General features: G+C 35.7%; 1 protein-coding gene across 7 annotated transcripts in view; it reads right to left on the reverse strand.

Moving 5' to 3' along the window:
• The window catches only part of LOC125264444 (A-kinase anchor protein 13-like), a 110,969-nt gene that overhangs the window by 72,431 nt on the left and 21,023 nt on the right, over window positions 1–17,515 (reverse strand). For 6 of the 7 annotated variants that reach the window (XM_048183736.1, XM_048183738.1, XM_048183737.1 and 3 more), the window contains exons 4-7: window positions 10,574–10,861; window positions 6,518–6,701; window positions 4,034–4,238; window positions 1–1,269 (exon numbers count right to left, since the gene is read on the reverse strand). The exon at window positions 1–1,269 is cut by the window's left edge and continues 457 nt beyond it. In XM_048183736.1, the coding sequence (XP_048039693.1) occupies window positions 1–1,269; window positions 4,034–4,238; window positions 6,518–6,701; window positions 10,574–10,861 (1,946 nt within the window). The remainder of the gene's footprint in view (window positions 1,270–4,033; window positions 4,239–6,517; window positions 6,702–10,573; window positions 10,862–17,515) is intronic. The other variant, XM_048183734.1, reaches the window with a different exon arrangement.

The raw sequence follows: 17,515 nt of genomic DNA on the forward strand, positions 1-17,515 counted from the left end.
AGCTTCACAATTGGGTTTGTTCTCCAGGTTCTCATGGACATTCTCCATCCCCTCACAGCCAGAACCTAAAAGAAGTTCTTCAGGTTCTAAGGTGTCCTCACTAGTTCCTGTAGGAGATCCAGGTTCAGTTTGTAAGATATCGGAAGAACTTAATAGTCTCTGTCTGTCAGCCTCACTTCCTTCTTCCACTGCATCTTCAATTGAAGTAATTGGATTTTCTACAGGCGAGACCTCTTGATTCATTTCATGCAGGCATGAAACACTCTCATGTTCAGCAGCCGAAGTCCTTGAGAGTTCCTCCTCCTGTTGGTCGCCATCCACGTATGGTATTTCTAGAGTCTCATGAAACTCTTCATTGGCATCTTCTTGATCAGAGGTTCTTGAAGAATCAAGATGGTCTTGATTACCTTCCACATTACACCTGATATTCTCACTAAAACCTCCCACAGATCCCTCCAGAGTTCCTGGGACTCCAGTTTCATCACGAAAGTCTCGACAAACACACATTTCATTTTCATGTTTCGAGCAATCTAGAGGTGCATCTCCATTTGGATTTACTTCCAGTGGTTCCTTGCTTTCTTCTCGCATCTCCTCTGGTTCTATGAGATCTCCGCATCTATCCTCTTCCTCATCATCAGTCTCAGCACCCTGAGAACAAGATTCAACATCCGAGCTTTCCGGCGTCTCCAAAGACTGAGTAATTCCCATATCTCCTGACTCAACGGTGGGGCTACGCTCAGATAGCTCTTTCTCCTCCAATGCTTTCACCTCTACAGAGTTGCGTCCTTTTTCCTGGTTTTCGCAGATTAAGCGGTCCGCTTTATCAACTTCCTCTTTCTGTTGTCCGCAGGAAGAGGTTCTGTAGGCTATGCTCTCAGAATTGCTCTGCAAACCATCACTACTATCGCCAATGTCCCCGGTAGGAACTAGACCAGCAGCTGAGCTCTCCTCTTGCGCTCTGCAATCGGTCTCACTGTTTTCATAAGCACACACCCACTTATCTTCACTATTGCCATTGTGTAAGAGAGCCGTGGCAGTTTCACAGCTGAGCGAGGGTCCTCCGTCACCCTCCCTGATTTGCGAGGGATCCAGGCGGTCATTACATTCTCCTTTGTTTTCTCCTGTGCTAAAAGGAGTGAACCCTCGTTCTCTGGTATCAAGGGAGTCGTGCGGTGCCTCTTCACAACAGCAAACTCTGGTCTCCAGGCCGTGATCACATTCTTGGGCAATGTGCGGAGAGTCTGAGCTCTGCTGAAACACAACTCCTCCCTGAACATGAACAGAGAATAACAGATTTAGAGCTTTCTCTCCCTCAAGCAATTCTCTAACTCTACAGTTATGTCACTGCAATGAATAGCAGATCTAGAGTTGTATGGTGGAGGTTGAAATCTGAGGGATATTTCTTGGCAAACAAGTTCCCTTCTGTTGTCTGCATAATAGTATGTATTCATTTAGCAGACATTTCCAAAATCCAACAAATGAGGAAGACAACACAGCAATTCATCCTAAAGAGGCAGTAACATGAGAAGTACAATGTTTAAAGTTGTTCAGAGAAGTAAAGGCCAATTCATTTAAATAGTGAAAAACATATAAACGTGCACGCACACACACACACACACACACACAGTCAAACCTAAATTTATTCAGACACCTTGAACATTTCATTCATTATTACACTTCATTCACTATAGTGGTATAATTATGTCAGATAACACTTAAGCAAAACATGGTCAAGTCAAAGTAATTTTTGGTTCCAAATCTTTTATCAATTTTATTGGTAGTCCACTGTATGAAGAATTTTTGGGTATAATATGTCACAGTTTACTTTATTTTGTTATACTCACTTACATAAATGAACTATAGTGTCCTGCACCCACTAGTAAAAATATATCAAAAATGTCTGAATAATTTTTGGTTTGACTGTGTGTAATATATTATATATATATAACACTATATTAATTTTTATATTTTTAATTTTTATATATTTTTATATTAATAAATTATATTATATTATATTATATTATATTATATTATATTATATTATATTATATTATATTATATTATATTATATTATATCATAAACATTAAGACTTTTTTAATATTTACGCATTTCAATAAATAGTAATATTTCATTAAATTGAATTGATTAATCCTTACATATTATTCATATTATGAATTATTCATTTTAATTGAGTAAAAAAAAAAGTAGAGCTTAATAAATAAATCTTGTATAAATCTTAATGGAACAAGGGAATGACCATTTAGTTTATGTGATTTTATGTGATGGTATAAATATTGCATTCATATATATTTTTTTCACATAAACTAAATGGTCTATTCCCTTGTTCCTTTAAGATTTATACAAAATGTTTTATTAAGCTCTAGTTTTTTTTACTCATTTAAAATTCTTAATTCATAATATGAATAATATTTAAGGATTATTCAATTCAATTTGAATTTTACTAAATTGAAATGCGTAAATCTTAAAAAACAAAAACAAACAAAAAAAACATATTGTTGGGAGTATGCTATCAAATCAATGAAATGCAATATATGAATTTCATAATATATACACTACCATTCAAAAGTTTGGAAACATTATTATTTTTTAATGTCTTTAAAAGAAGTCTCTTATGCTCATCATGCAAGCCTGCATTTATTTGATCAAAAATACAGAAAAAAAACCAGTAATATTGTGAAATATTATTACAATGTAAAATAATGGTTTTCTATTTTAATATACTTTATTATTTTATTTTTTTTCTGTAATGCAAAGCTGAATTTTCATCAGCCATTACTCCAGTCTTTTGTGTCACATGATCCTTCAGAAATCATTCTGATATGCTGATTTGATACTCAGTTATTATCAAAGTTGGAAACAGTTGGTTTGCTTAATATTTTTTGTAAACTGTGATACTTTTTTCAGGATTCACTGATGAATAAATAGTCAAAAAGAATAGCATTTATTCAAAATAGAAATAATTTCTAACAATATAAATCTTTACTATCACTTTTTTATCAATTTAACACATCCTTGCTGAAAAAAAAGTATTAATTTCTTCAAAAAAAAAAAAATAAAAAAAAAAACTGACCCCAAACTTTTTAACAGTAGTGAATATTGTTACAAAAGATTTAATTTAAATAAATGCTGCTCTTTTTAAACTATTTATTCATCTTTTTATTCATTCAAATATTAAGCAGAACAACGTTTGTAATAAATCATCATATCAGAATGACTTCTGAAGGATCATGTGACACTGAAGACTGGAGTAATGATGCTGAAAATTCAGCCTTACATCACAGGAATAAATTATATTTTAAAGTATATTTTAATAAAAAAAACATTATTTTAAATTGTAATAATATTTCACAATATTACTGTTTTTTCTGTATTTTTGATTAAATAAATGCAGCCTTGATGAGCAGAAGAGACTTCTTTCAAAAACATTACAAATAATAATGTTTCCAAACTTTTGAATGGTCGTGTATATACACACATATTATGTAAACACAAACTTTTATGTTAGATGTGATTAATCCCGATCAATCGATTTTACAGCACGATAAATAATTGTGTTTTAGGGTGCAATGGAAAAACATTGTTTTTTATCAGAATTTTTAAACTATATGCATGTCACAAATTGGCAGCATTACATTTTAATGGGTTAGAATGGGTTAGAAATGGGTTAGACCACTGAATACTACCTAAATTTTGCATTTATTGATATGAGTGTGTATTATGTGTATAATGCGTAATATTACTTTGTCCTGCACTTTGAATCATCTTGTGATATCTTTTTTGATATCACATTTTTAACCACATGGTTCCAGCTGAAGTAACGTTTTCCTTACATTCGAATTATTCTGTCTTTATCAAAACATCATCCTCATTATTCTTCACATTTACACATATTGTCCTCATCATGCTGAATAATTCTGGAGATGTTCGTCACACTCAAAAACAGAATACAGAACCAAAAAGACAGTCGGAGAGAAAAAGAGAGAGAGAAATAGACATCTAGAAAAGACTGACCTGACTCACCTTCCCCTGACAATGGCAAAGAATCAGTCTGCGCAGCTCCAGGATGTCGGCCTGCAGGCTGGGTGATGCACCGCTCGGCCCGGCGCCCACAGAGAGGGTGTAGGTGTTCAGAGAGGGGTGGTGCTGTACCACACGACTGCCCGAGGAGGAGATCTGTCTGAACGTCTCAACGTCAGCGTCTGTATCCAAATCCTCCCTAAATCAAAACAAGCCCTCGGATGAACAGGATATGCCCAGACTGTTTCATTTCAACTTCAAACAAAATAACACTGCTGTTGTCAAGACACTCAATATAATTAAAATGTTCTTATGCATGTACTGCTTTGATTTATTAGTTCAGGAGGCAGTTGAGAATGAACCAAATACACAAATCAAGTTTTTATGCAGCCAAATCTATAGTTTCTACTCTTTGGCCAACTTGAGTATGTTAATAATAAGAGGTAATGCCTAAAATCTGGGCCTGGAGCATTGACTAATGCTGGGTGGAGTGATTTTTGTCAAAGAGCTCACAGGAAAGCAACTGTCACCGCTCTCTGAAGCAGCACGCTTCAGATGAAAGAATAATACGCAATTAGATCGCTTTAATGTCTCAGCAATGAGATTAAAAGGAGAGCTAATGGAGACTTCCTGCTTCTCAGATGTTTCTTGTAAGGGAAAAAAAAAAAGCCTCTCAACTATATTTTAAGGTGATTGTAGATGTCATGTACTATATTCAGTATTTACCAAAATACCAATCTCTGCAAACAAAAGTCAGAGATTGTTATAAACTGAATTTTTTTTATACAATTCTTCCAAATACAAATGATCTGAGCTTTGACAGCTTTTGACAGAATAAGCCCAACCCACCCAACACCTTCCCCCAACCCTACCCAATAAATACTTTTAATATTATTAAACACTCGTTAGGTAGTTTATTTCCACTTTAAGAACATTATTTTAATTTTTATTGAAAATAAATGCCTTTCTGAGGCACAAAATCTGCGGGAATGATTAAAATTATGTGCCATACACACAATCCATGCCGAAATACAAGCCCCGTAACACCAACAATAAAGTTTGTATGTCAGCTCGCTGTCGAAGAGATGAGAAAGCAAGAAAGCGCAGCTGGTATTGTGTATCTATTCTGTGGAAAATGAGTATTGGAAGCATTTCAGATGTTTCAGTATTGAAAAGTCGATATTTTTGACACTACATTGTGCATAGTTTATTATTACAATTGAAAAATGTATATATAAAATTCAACCTGTCAAAGTGACTAGTAGGAGTGACTGTGTTACACGGCACCGCTGAAATCCACCCGCATTTGGCGGGTGTTAAAGGATTAGTCCACTTTTAAATAAACTTTTGCTGATAATTTACTCACCCCTATGTCATCCAAGATGTCCATGTCTTTCTTTCTTCAGTCGAAAAGAAATTAAGGATTTTGATGTAAACATTCTAGGATTTTTTCTCCATATCATTCATTTCAATGGGCACTAAACGGTTGAAGGTCCAAATGGCAGCTTCAGTGCAGCTTCAAAGGGCTTTAAACGACACCAGACGATGAATAAGGGTCTTATAACCATGTTTTTTGCAAAAGTGTGTGAGGCGCTGCAAAAGACGCAAGACGCGAGCGTAACGGTCATGCACGTCCGTCAAACGCGTGTTTACATAGAAAAACAATGGGAAAGTAGCGCATTGGAATAGAAAAACGCGTTCTGTGTGAACGGCCCCTTATTGTGGCTACGTTCAGCGCTCGTGACACGCACATGTCGCCATGGAAACAATAAGGGCAAACGTTCTAAAATAAGGGTCGCCTTAAAAAAAAAAAAATTCACTCTGGCGGTCAGTTAGAATATTTTAAACTCACGCTTGAAAGGTGTGCGTATCCTGGGTGTTTTAATATTAGAAAGCCTAAAAGAAAATTTTTGTCAGGACATAAATTTGTGCCTTTTCATAGATTTCCTGTACACAATCCTGAGCGAATGAAACTGTGGTTGCTACGCCTACGTCAACCGTGACCTTTTCAATGTAATTGCGTATTACGTGACGTCACGAACGTGCATCGGAGAAAAGAGCAAAGCCAGCATTTGTGCTTATAAAACTTAAACTTTTTAATTTTTTTTTTTTTTAAATGACCGATCGTTTCGCTAGATAAGACCCTTATTAATTGTCTGGTATCGTCTGGTGTCGTTTAAAGCCCTTTGAAGCTGCACTGAAGCTGCCATTTGGACCTTCAACCGTTTGGTGCCCATTGAAATGAATGATATAGAGAAAAATCCCAAAACCTTAATTTCTTTTCGACTGAAGAAAGAAAGACATGGACATCTTGGATGACATGGGGGTGAGTAAATTATCAGGAAATTTTAATTTGAAAGTGAACTAATCCTTTAATGTCAAGTCCCGGTGTCCATCAAGTTCCTATTCACTCCATCAGTACATATTTATGTTGTTTTCATGTGAATTACAGGCTGTGTATGTAAGTGCGTTACTCACCGGCTGAAGAGCTCCAGCAGTTCTGTGTGTCCTCGGCTCTCAGCGATGACCACCGGTGTGGCTCCCTGTTTGTTACACAGGTTGAGGGCCTCTCGGGCCCCTGGCTGCTCGAGGAGAAATCTGGCCACTTTGAGGAGCCCGCGACGAGCTGCAAAGTGTAGAAGAGTCTCTTGAGGTTCCAGCCCTGAAAGACAGATACAAGAGTGTTCAGAGAGAGAAAATGGATGAACATAAACCAGACCTGGATCAGTGTCTGTCTTATTAATATGCATCAAAAGCATATCGATGATAATCAATAGCTTTATTTAAAGTGTCCTGACACACACACACACATTTTACTTATCTAGGCAAATAGGGACATTCCATAGACTTAAATTGTTTTTATATACAGCTAGTTATGAAAACTATAACTTAGTGGAATAACCTACAGGAATTTCTAACTTCCTTGAAAAATATCAATATTAAATACAATTTTCAAACCCACAGGGAAGACTGCAGTATACCTGTAGAACTGTAATTATTATCTCATAATTATTTGATAATTTGGGTAATTCTGTTGCAATATCTTACACACAAATAAACAAATTGCAAACGATAACACAAATACATAGTAGAATAGAGACAAATCACCACCTTGGAATTATAAGGTTCTATCTGCATTCTGAGCGGTTTTGAGATATTGAACTTCAAAGATTTTGCATTCCGTATAGCAAAAATGATATGGGGAACAAGTCTCTTTCATACATGAAAATGACAGAGACCCTAAATGTATTCTACAATATCAAAGTCCTCTCAAATTTTTAAATGGGGATTTTTGGAACGGGTCAAATACAGATAGAACCTTTTAATTCTAAAAAATCATTTTTGCTTGGAATTATAAGGTTCTATCTTGCAAAACATTAATTGAAGCAATATTTTTCAAGAAACACAAACAGTTTACTTATAATTTGATTCAAAACATAAAATTAGTGTTGTAACAATGTGTCGACATGTATGAAAAAGTTAAATTTAATGTTTTCTATGACATTTATTTCATATTTTAGGACAAATAATTATTTTCTGGTTCAAGTTAAGCAGTGCAAATTATTTTGTCCAGTGCAGATGTTCATTTTAGGTAAGAATACGGTGGGTAATTAAACACATTATTGCAGGAACCATTAGTTTAAGTCTCTTTTGGTTTAGACAGAAAGCAGATACTGTAATACCGGGAGTTTACTCCACAAAGTGGGACAGGTAAAATGGCTTTCTCTCTAGAGATCAGTATTGATTGAAAAGTTAGCCAGAAAGTTAAAAGGTTTTGAAATAGTTTTAAGTTTAGTAGTTTTAAAAGCCATTTTCTAGCATAATAAAAACCCACCAGACAAGAACTTAGTATTGTGATTGAGCAGAGAAGAACCAGGCCAAAACAATGCCAGTTAATTAAATATTTAAAAAGATCTGGCAGCTGTAATTAACGTCAAACTGTAACTGACCTGTCAAGCATCATGTGACCGCTGTGAACTCAAAGGAACTGTTCTGATTACTTGGAACCTGATCTGGAATGTCATTTAGGGACGTTTATTTGGCTGCAGATATGCGCTCTAGAATATCATCCAGTACATTCTCTTCTACACTCCTGGGCAAACAAAATGGGCTGAGCCCAAAATGGCTAAACACTAAGCCTTTAATTGTCTTAACCACAAATTATTGGTCAGGAAATTAGCTAAATTTAAGCAAATGTACTACTTCAAAAGCCATTGATGTCTCAGAAAAACATCAAAGACAGAATGAAGTTTTTGGCAGAATGTGGGAAGTTGTGCATGGAGTGAATCACAATGAAACGCAATGAGTTGCATGGTGATGCTCCAGAGCGGTGTCTTCGAAAATCTAATGAGAAATGTAATAATAAATGCATCTCTAGCACAGTAAGGTATGGAAGTATGAGCTACTTCACTGCGAAAAGTCATTTAATGCTTTGGAGTACAGGAGAATATTGCAGAATGGCTTGCTTCCCACAAATGAAAAGTAGTTATCTAAAGAGGAATGATCAGATGTTATTTTTCAACAAGACATGCTCCTGCTCAAAATGCAAAGACAACCAAGAAGTGGCTTGTTTTGGCCTGATCAGAGTCCAGATTTGAACCCTACTGTGAATATTTGGTCTCACATTAAACTCAAATGAACTGGGAGACATTTTTCAGCTACTCGTGAACTGTTTGAAAGTATCAATGAGTGGAACAACACTGACTTTTCATCCTGTAAAGAAGCAGTCTGCAAATTGGAAAAGGCTATTCTGTGATAAGTTACTTCATCTGCAGTATTTCTGCAGTTCATGTTTATTTTCCTGACCAGTGATTTGTGATTAAAACGGTTAAGACCATTAAAAGACCACTAAATATTTTGCCATTTTTGGCTTGGCACATCTTTTTTGCCCAGGAGTGTAAACTTGTAATGAAACCCCAAAAAGAACAAGAAAATAAATGAGAAAATGGAGATAAAACAGTCATAGGCCAAAAATACTGTAACTTGAAATAGTTCCACAAACATGAAACTAAGGCCTAGTTTCACAGACAGGGCTTAGATTAAGCCAGGAATTAGGCATTAGTTCAACTAGGACTAGAAAACAAACAAACAAAAAAAAAAAATTACTGGTGTGCATCTTGAGACAAAAAAAAAAAAAAAAGTAAGATATGTCAGTGTTGCTTTCAGTTAAAACAGCTCAAACATTATAAGATCTCCAAAATGTAGCAGTTTATATTTTTATATTATAATACATGATATATAAGTTTATATTAAATGATGTGGCAGTAAATTGTATTTTTTGTTGGTTTTGTAGATTGTGAAAAATCAAATATAAACCAGGTGAACTACACTAATGCTAATGCTTAGTCGCCCCCTACAGGATCAACCTGAGATGATCCTCATGTTTGATAATGTATGATAATCTCCTATTGGATGATGTACAGAGATGTAAAAGCAAAGGGCTACAATTGTTTTCATTTTACAAGAACTTATAGAAAGACTTTTCTTGGTCATGATCAGTTAAAGGCACAATATGTAAGATTTTTGGATTAAAATACCCAAAAAAACACTAGAACAATGTTATATATTTTGTTGACTTGTTTACTTATACAATCCCAGAGGTTTCCAAGAATGTTTAAATCCAGAGCCATTTTAACCAGGATATGGACCATGTCTGTGCGTCGCCTATCAATGACATCACACCTGCGTTACCCTCGATTTCCGGTTTTATTTTGTAGAAACCATGGAAACACCAAAGATGCTTTAATATATTACATGTTTTATAAGACAAGGGAACAACTGTTTTGATACATTTATAGACAGAAAAATAATCATTGTTATATAGCTCAACACAGTAAGTCTTATTGTTTAAATCTTGTTTTCTTGATTTACGGCGAGTACCATGTTTTACCATGACTAATATCGATCTATCTTACTGCAGCGTGCAACAAGAGTCTCATAGCAGCTGCCGAGCGAACGCACAGAGTAACTTTATAACATTTTCAACACACTCAAATGTATCTAATATGATAAACAGCGCTGCGTTCCCTCACATACGCTTGACCGGAAGAAGCAGAAGTGGCGACTGTGGCATAATAAAAGTCCCGCTGCTCTTGAGGCATGTGTCGCGCTCGTCTCTCATTAGCAATCGTTCCAGCGGCCTCGTTTTAGCTCCCACATCACTCGCCCTGCTCTTCTTCATACTACAGTAACGTTAATAATCTCATCCATGAACATGATTTCCGTCCGAGTACCTTCGGATTCTTTTCCAACGGCTGTGAGGCAAAGACAACACCTCCCATAAATCCAAGTTATGTCATCAAGCTACGCCTTTGTTTTGAAAAGGCAACCTCTAGTGGTGAAAATCTACATAGTGTGCCTTTAAGGTAAAAAATATGCTGATTTGAGCTCTTGTGATGAATAGTTACAAAAAATGAGACCAAAAGCTAGTACAAATTAATGACTACTTACCTTACTATTTACTTTCAGTCTTTGCTCATGGTGTATCAGACAATACTACTTCATGCATTGAACCTACAACCCAGATCTACTCACGTGTGTTCTTCCCCAGCAGGCTCCAGCCAGGGGGCAGCGTGAGATGTCTGAGGGCCAGGGACAGACTCTGGTCCAGCTTTTCACACTCCTGCAGGGGGATCTGATGCTCGTCCAGTAGTAGAGCCTCTTCCAGTATGTCCGTCTGCCCCACCGCGCTCACCAGAAACTGGGCCATGTCGAAGGCCAGGTCCTGCATGAAGCGCAAGTGCTCGGTGGCCAGAGTATGAACGTAACCGTCTGGTCCCGCGGAGCACAGGGTGACCAGCACTGACTCACAGCAGTTATGAGCTGCACAGAGAGGGAAAGATCACATCATAACAGCTGTTAAACACGTTCAAGATAATAACTGATCTTCATGACTAATAATGTGAAATGTCAAAGGGAAATGGAGGGGGGAAAGCACAGCAAAAATGGTGTCATTATCAGACATTTGAGTCATTTAGCTCACCTCTGCTAAAATAAAAAAATAAAATAAAATAAAATAAAATAAAATAAAATAAAATAAAATAAAATAAAATAAAATAAAATAAAATAAAATAAAATAAAATAAAATAAAATAAAATAAAATTATTAGGTTAGGTACAACTGTCAGTACAGGCATCCAACACATGTCTGGTATAATTATAAAGTTACTGTCAACATTTTGTTTGCACAATTTACTGTTAAATTACAATCATTTGTCCAACTAGTAAATGCAATATCTCATTCCTGGCAGTTATAAAAACAACAAATCATTACTGCAGTGGCAGCCCATACTAAGAGAATAATTACGGTGGCTGAACCCTGTGGTACATATAAAAATGGCAGCCAGGTCTCACCACACAAAGTGGCACATGGTCAACCTCCTGGGAAAAGGGACAAACCCATATTTATGTGCAACAACATTTCCAAGAATTCCAAACATCCTCCTAGTGGTCTTGACTTCTGTTATGTGTATACCAGTCTCTGAATAATAACTAAAATAACATTCACACTAACATAAATTAATTCATATATTGCTTACAATATATAACATTATGCAGAATTACTGCTGTTCGTAATGCAAACTGTGAAACTGTGAATAAGACAAATACTGTATGGTGTAACATCTATTTCCGGAGCAAATATTTCAGCAATGTCCTATTTACACACTTTACAGAAGAGTAATGCAAGAACAGGATACCAGACATAAAGACAAAATAAAGCAATATTAATATTTAACATCCATAATGTAACATATTTCTGAGTGAAACAGAATATTCATTAAGAAATAATGTAAAGCAGGACACCCAATTTTATCCAACAGTATAAAATGTGATTAAATGCTATTTTGTTACTGGTTAACCCTTTAAAGACCTGAAGGCTTTTTTTAGAGGTTTTTTTTCTGAGCGACACACACAAAAGTAAAGAATCATAACTCCAAAACTCTAGCAAGGAGAGTCAAAAGGTAGGTATCATTTGATAGAAAACATTTTAAATTTTAAGAAAATATAAATTACATTACATTTGGACATTTTCTTGCTGAGAAACAGCTGATAAATACAAAAAATATATATTTTTTTAAAAAAATAATTTTTCTTTTTTTTTATTTGACATGGAATAACTCAGGAACACAATAAGATCGCTAAAAAAAAAATTTTTTTGGTGATGCTCTCCTATATGTGAGCTGCATCTGGTTAAAATTTCGTGGTGATAGCATAAAGAATAGTTTGAAAAATTGTTGTTCATTTTTTCCGCAGCCAGGTGGCGCCAACGGGCGGTAAACTCCGGTTTAGAGGTGCTTCTCAGCAATCGTTAGGAGATGAGAGAATCTCATCTTAAAAAGATGAGATTCTAAGCTTTAAAATGATATCTATTATGTGTTATTCCACATTGGAAAACGAACATGGATGGGTCCGGGAACATTGGATACACATTGCATCCCGGAGAGATGAGAGACATGTTTTTAGCCAAGTATGTTAAATCATTCCGTGAGTAATATCTTGTGATCAACGCAATATATTATATTGATTTTGGATTAATTTGGATTCAAATCTGCTTTAAATATTGATGTGCAATTTTTTATGATCTGTGCATTTTTCATGAAGTTATGAGCACGTGAAATATACATACTTGTATTCAGTTAGCGCTGTGCTATTTTTGTTGTAAACGCTTATTACTCAGACTCATTAGAGGGTGAAAACAACGCAACAGAAGCATGTTGGAGGCTTGATATGAAAGGTTAAAGTCTCTGGTTTTGTATGCAAAAAGAATTTTTGTGCTACCTATATGGATTCAATTTTTATTGGTTTTAAAGATAGACACGCAAATGGGAGCGCCGACGCTCCATCCGGTCTTAAGGGGTTAATGTAATTATTCCCTCAGCTTTAGAAAGAGTAATTAATAAAGTGCCCCTATTATGCTTTTTTGGATACTACCTTTCATGTAGTTGTGTAAAATAACTGTTTGTGAATATAAAACCTTAAGGTAAACCTCAAAACTATTAAAGGTGCTAAAGAGGATCTTTTCGTCGACTGAGAAACCAAAGACTGTTAGTGAGTTTTTGAAATGAGCGCATGCGTAAGAACAACCCCCTCCTTCACAGCTCATTTCGAGGGAACGCCTCCCAAAACTCATGCACGAGTATTGGAACACGAGTGTTTACCACCGGCATTTGCTGTGTCGTGTTTTTTGGATTCATTATGTCGGACTCACCGCAGGTAACTCATAATCTGCAGTTGTTACTCCTGTCTCCTGACAAAAACATTGCATGCGGCGCCTGTGGAGTGTGGAAAGTTACTGGAGCGCACAGCCGTGCTCGTCTCTCACAAGGAACGTCATGGCAGTGATTGACAAGCCAGAGGGCCAATCGTTTATGCAATGATCGTGTAAACGATTGGCTGATGTTTTTAAGGCCCTACCTCGTGCACAGATGATGTATATTAATATTATTCCTTTCAGTGCACCTAATAAATAGTCTTTTATCAGTTAGTAAAGACAGTTTCAAGTAATATTGCAAAAATGTATGAAACAAAACATCCTCTTTAGCACCTTTAAGGTTCAACCTTAATATTATAAAGCAACAAGAACACTTTTTGTGCTGCAAAAAAACTAAATAATAATGTTTCATAACATTAAGGTTGAACCACTGTAGTCACATGAACTGTTTTGAATATGTCTTTAGTAGCTTTCTGGGCATTGAAAGTGTTAATTATCTTGCTGGCAATGCAGGCCTCACTGAGCCATCGGATTTGATCAAAAATATCTTCTGAAGGTCTGAGTAATGAGGGTGAGGGTGAGTAATTAATGACAGAAATTTCATATTTGTGTGAACTAGCCCTTTAAGATCTGCTATAATTATATAGTAAAAGGTCAATTTTGAGTTCACATTTAAAAGCCATACATAAACACTCAAACTGGATTCACAAGTGTCCAACAGGCCTACTGTCTCTCCCTGTAATCTCCCTGATCAGCGGATCATCCCCTTCACTGACTGCTGAGGCATTACACCTGACACTGAACATAATGACTGAAACACAAGAGTAAGCATTGCTGCTCTCAACTCCATTCATTCAAGCTGAGTGAGCATCTCTGCAACGGGAGGGTTTGCGTCAGTCGCCAAACAGTCCAAAAAGACACTAAAAACACAACAGAGTCCTATAATAAGATAACAGTCTAATAGGTATGCCTAAATTTATGCTACAAATACACAAATCATGTTTCTGCACTGAAATCTCTCTATGGGGCTGAACTACATCATGTTCATTTTGGCTCAATCCCTTAATAGGATTCGATCAACAAGCAAACATGTTTTGTTGACAGGACCAAGTGTTTTCAAAAGCTGTCCGCATTGAGAGCTTACATTAGGACTAATTCATATAATATAATCTTTGATGGGAAACTACATCTTAAAAACCAGATTATCTATATGTACATGAGCAAAGTGAGTACAGAGAGGTGCTCATGTTTCTCTGCCAAAGGCGATTTCTTAAAAAGAGGGCAGCATGTTCACCAAATCCATTTTCCCCCCTACTGAGTAAACAAAAAAAGTCCCAAAATACACAGTCAGAAGAACATGGACAGTTAAACATTCATCACTCGAACTCACAGTCACACCCAGAACAAACACATTCCTCAACTTTAATATCTGGCAATAAGTTAATGTGAAACTTAATTTCTGTAATCAATTCTGAAATTTGATGAGTGTCATTTTTCAATGCTAAAATACTTTTTCTTGTCCCAGTTTATGCATTTGTATCATTTGTAGCCTGATTTTCATGTAAAGTGTTTTTAAACTTTGACCTTGCAGGTATTGCCTGATATTGGATATTTAAATGTTTCCCCCTATTTTATCATTTCAAGATTTAGCTTATCATCTAGCACTCAATAAAAAATAGTGACACATTAGGGGCCGTTTACACGACACCCTTTTCAATTATAAACTAAAAACTTTTTATGTGTTTTTGCTACTCATTCACACAACAACATCGTTTTGGGGGCCTGAAAATGCACATTTTTGAAAACTGGTTTCAATATGCAAATATTTGAAAATTATACTGTTATCGTCTCTGTGTAAACTATAAAAACGTGAATTTGTGAAAACGGTGACGTCATGCGTATGCATATTACGTGTTCAGTTTATTGGCGCGTAGTGTTTCTTTATAAAGTTACATCGCCAACTACTGGCCTGGCAGCACAATACAGCATTTTTAGTCATTTTACAGATCGGTTTGACAACGTTGTCATCTGTACGCGAAAAACGTAAAGCCATTTTTATTACATCGTTGTCGTGTAAACAACTTAAAGGGATAGTTCACCCAAAAATGAAAATTACCCTGTGATTTACTCACCCTCAAGCCATCCTAGGTGTATATGACTTTCTTCTTTCTAAAGAACACAATTGGAGTTATATTAAAAAATATCCTGGCTCTTCCAAGCTTCATAATGGTGGGGCTTGAGATTTTGAAGACCAAAAAAGCACATCCATCCATCATAAAAGATAACCATACAGCTCCAGGGGGTTAATAAAGGCCTTCTGAAGCAAAGTGATGCGTTTGTGTAAAAAAATAAATAAATACATATTTATGCCAAAACATACGCCAAAAGAGTAACCCCTGAAGCGATGTAGGAGTATCGTAAGCTTAGACGCCTGTGCGCTTCCGCATTCGTCAATACGTCATGTGTCGGGTCAAAGTTTACTCTTTCACCATAAATTGATGCGTACAGCCATTGTCGGAAGCTAGTTATTTTAGTTTAAGTTATAAATATGGATATTTTTTCTTACACAAAGGCCTTAATTAACCCCCCAGAGCCGTGTGGTTATCTTTTATGATGGATGGATGTGATTTTTTGGGCTTCAAAATCTCATCCTCCATTCACTGTCATTATAAAGGTTGGAATAACATGGACATTATGTAATATAACTCTGATTGTATTCGTCTAAAAGAAGAAAGTCATTTACATCTATGATGGCTTGAGGGTGAGTAAATCATGGGGTAATTTTCATTTTTTGGGTGAACTAACCCTTTAACCTTTTAAAAACAGTTGGATCTTGAAGCACAAATCTCTTGAAGAGTTCTTACTCTTTAAAATAAAACTATTCATTCAAATGTTTAATTTAATTTTTTTATTTTATTTTTAAAAAACAAATTAGTGTAGATTTATAATACCGACCATTTATTGGAAATCGGCTATAAAATTAAAATAATTAAAGGTGCCCTAGAATTGAAAATTGAATTTACCTTGGCATAGTTGAATAACAAGAGTTCAGTACATGGAAATGACATACAGTGAGTCTCAAACACCATTGTTTCCTCCTTCTTATATAAATCTCATTTGTTTAAACGACCTCCAAGGAACAGGCAAATCTCAACATAACACCGACTGTTACGTAACAGTCGGGATCATTAATATGTACGCCCCCAATATTTGCATATGCCAGCCCATGTTCAAGGCATTACACAAGGGCAGGCAGTATGAACGTCTGGATGTGCACAGCTGAATCATCAGACTAGGTAAGCAAGCAAGAACAACAGCAAAAAATGGCAGATGGAGCAATAATAACTGACATGATCCATGATATCATGATATTTTTAGTGATATTTGTAAATTGTCTTTCTAAATGTTTCATTAGCATGTTGCTAATGTACTGTTAAATGTGGTTAAAGTTACCATCGTTTCTTACTGTATTCACCGAGACAAGACTGTCGTTATTTTCATTTTTAAACACTTGCAGTCTGTATAATTCATAAACACAACTTCATTCTTTATAAATCTCTCCAACCGTGTGTAATGTTGGCTTTAGCCAACATTAGACATGCTGCATGACGAACACTTTGTAAAGATCCATTTTGAGGGTTATATTAGCTGTGCGAACTTTGTTTATGCCGTTTAAGGCAGTCGCGAGCTCGGGGGCAGGGAGCACGAGAATTTAAAGGGGACACGCGCTGAATCGGTGCATATTTAATGATGCCCCAAAATAGGCAGTTAAAAAAATGAATTTAAAAAAATCTATGGGGTATTTTGATCTGAAACTTCACAGACACATTCAGGGGACACTTATATTACATCTTTTGAAAACGCGTTCTACGGCACCTTTAACATCTAATCATAATATCAATATTTGTACATCCATAATAATAATTTTGACTAATTTTGGCCCATATACAGTGCTTATCTTCATATCTTAGTAGTGATAGTTGCTACTAGAGCAACAAATCACAACTTTATAGTAAACTAAGGAAGGGATTCCCAAACTTATTTGTCAGCCAAATCTTTTTGATCTAAAATATTTACGTTAGAACAAAACGTTAGAATGTTCACGGTTCTCTTATGTCAGTTAATGTCACATGACAAGCAAGTAAATCACATCTTTTTTTATTAAGTGTTTTTTATATATATATATATATTTTTTAATGAATTTATTTTCACATTTTTATGATTTAATTAATTAGCTTTTCATCAACTCACAAACCCCAGCAATTT

Source organism: Megalobrama amblycephala, linkage group LG3, assembly GCF_018812025.1.
Source record: "Megalobrama amblycephala isolate DHTTF-2021 linkage group LG3, ASM1881202v1, whole genome shotgun sequence".
Classification (NCBI taxonomy): domain Eukaryota; kingdom Metazoa; phylum Chordata; class Actinopteri; order Cypriniformes; family Xenocyprididae; genus Megalobrama; species Megalobrama amblycephala.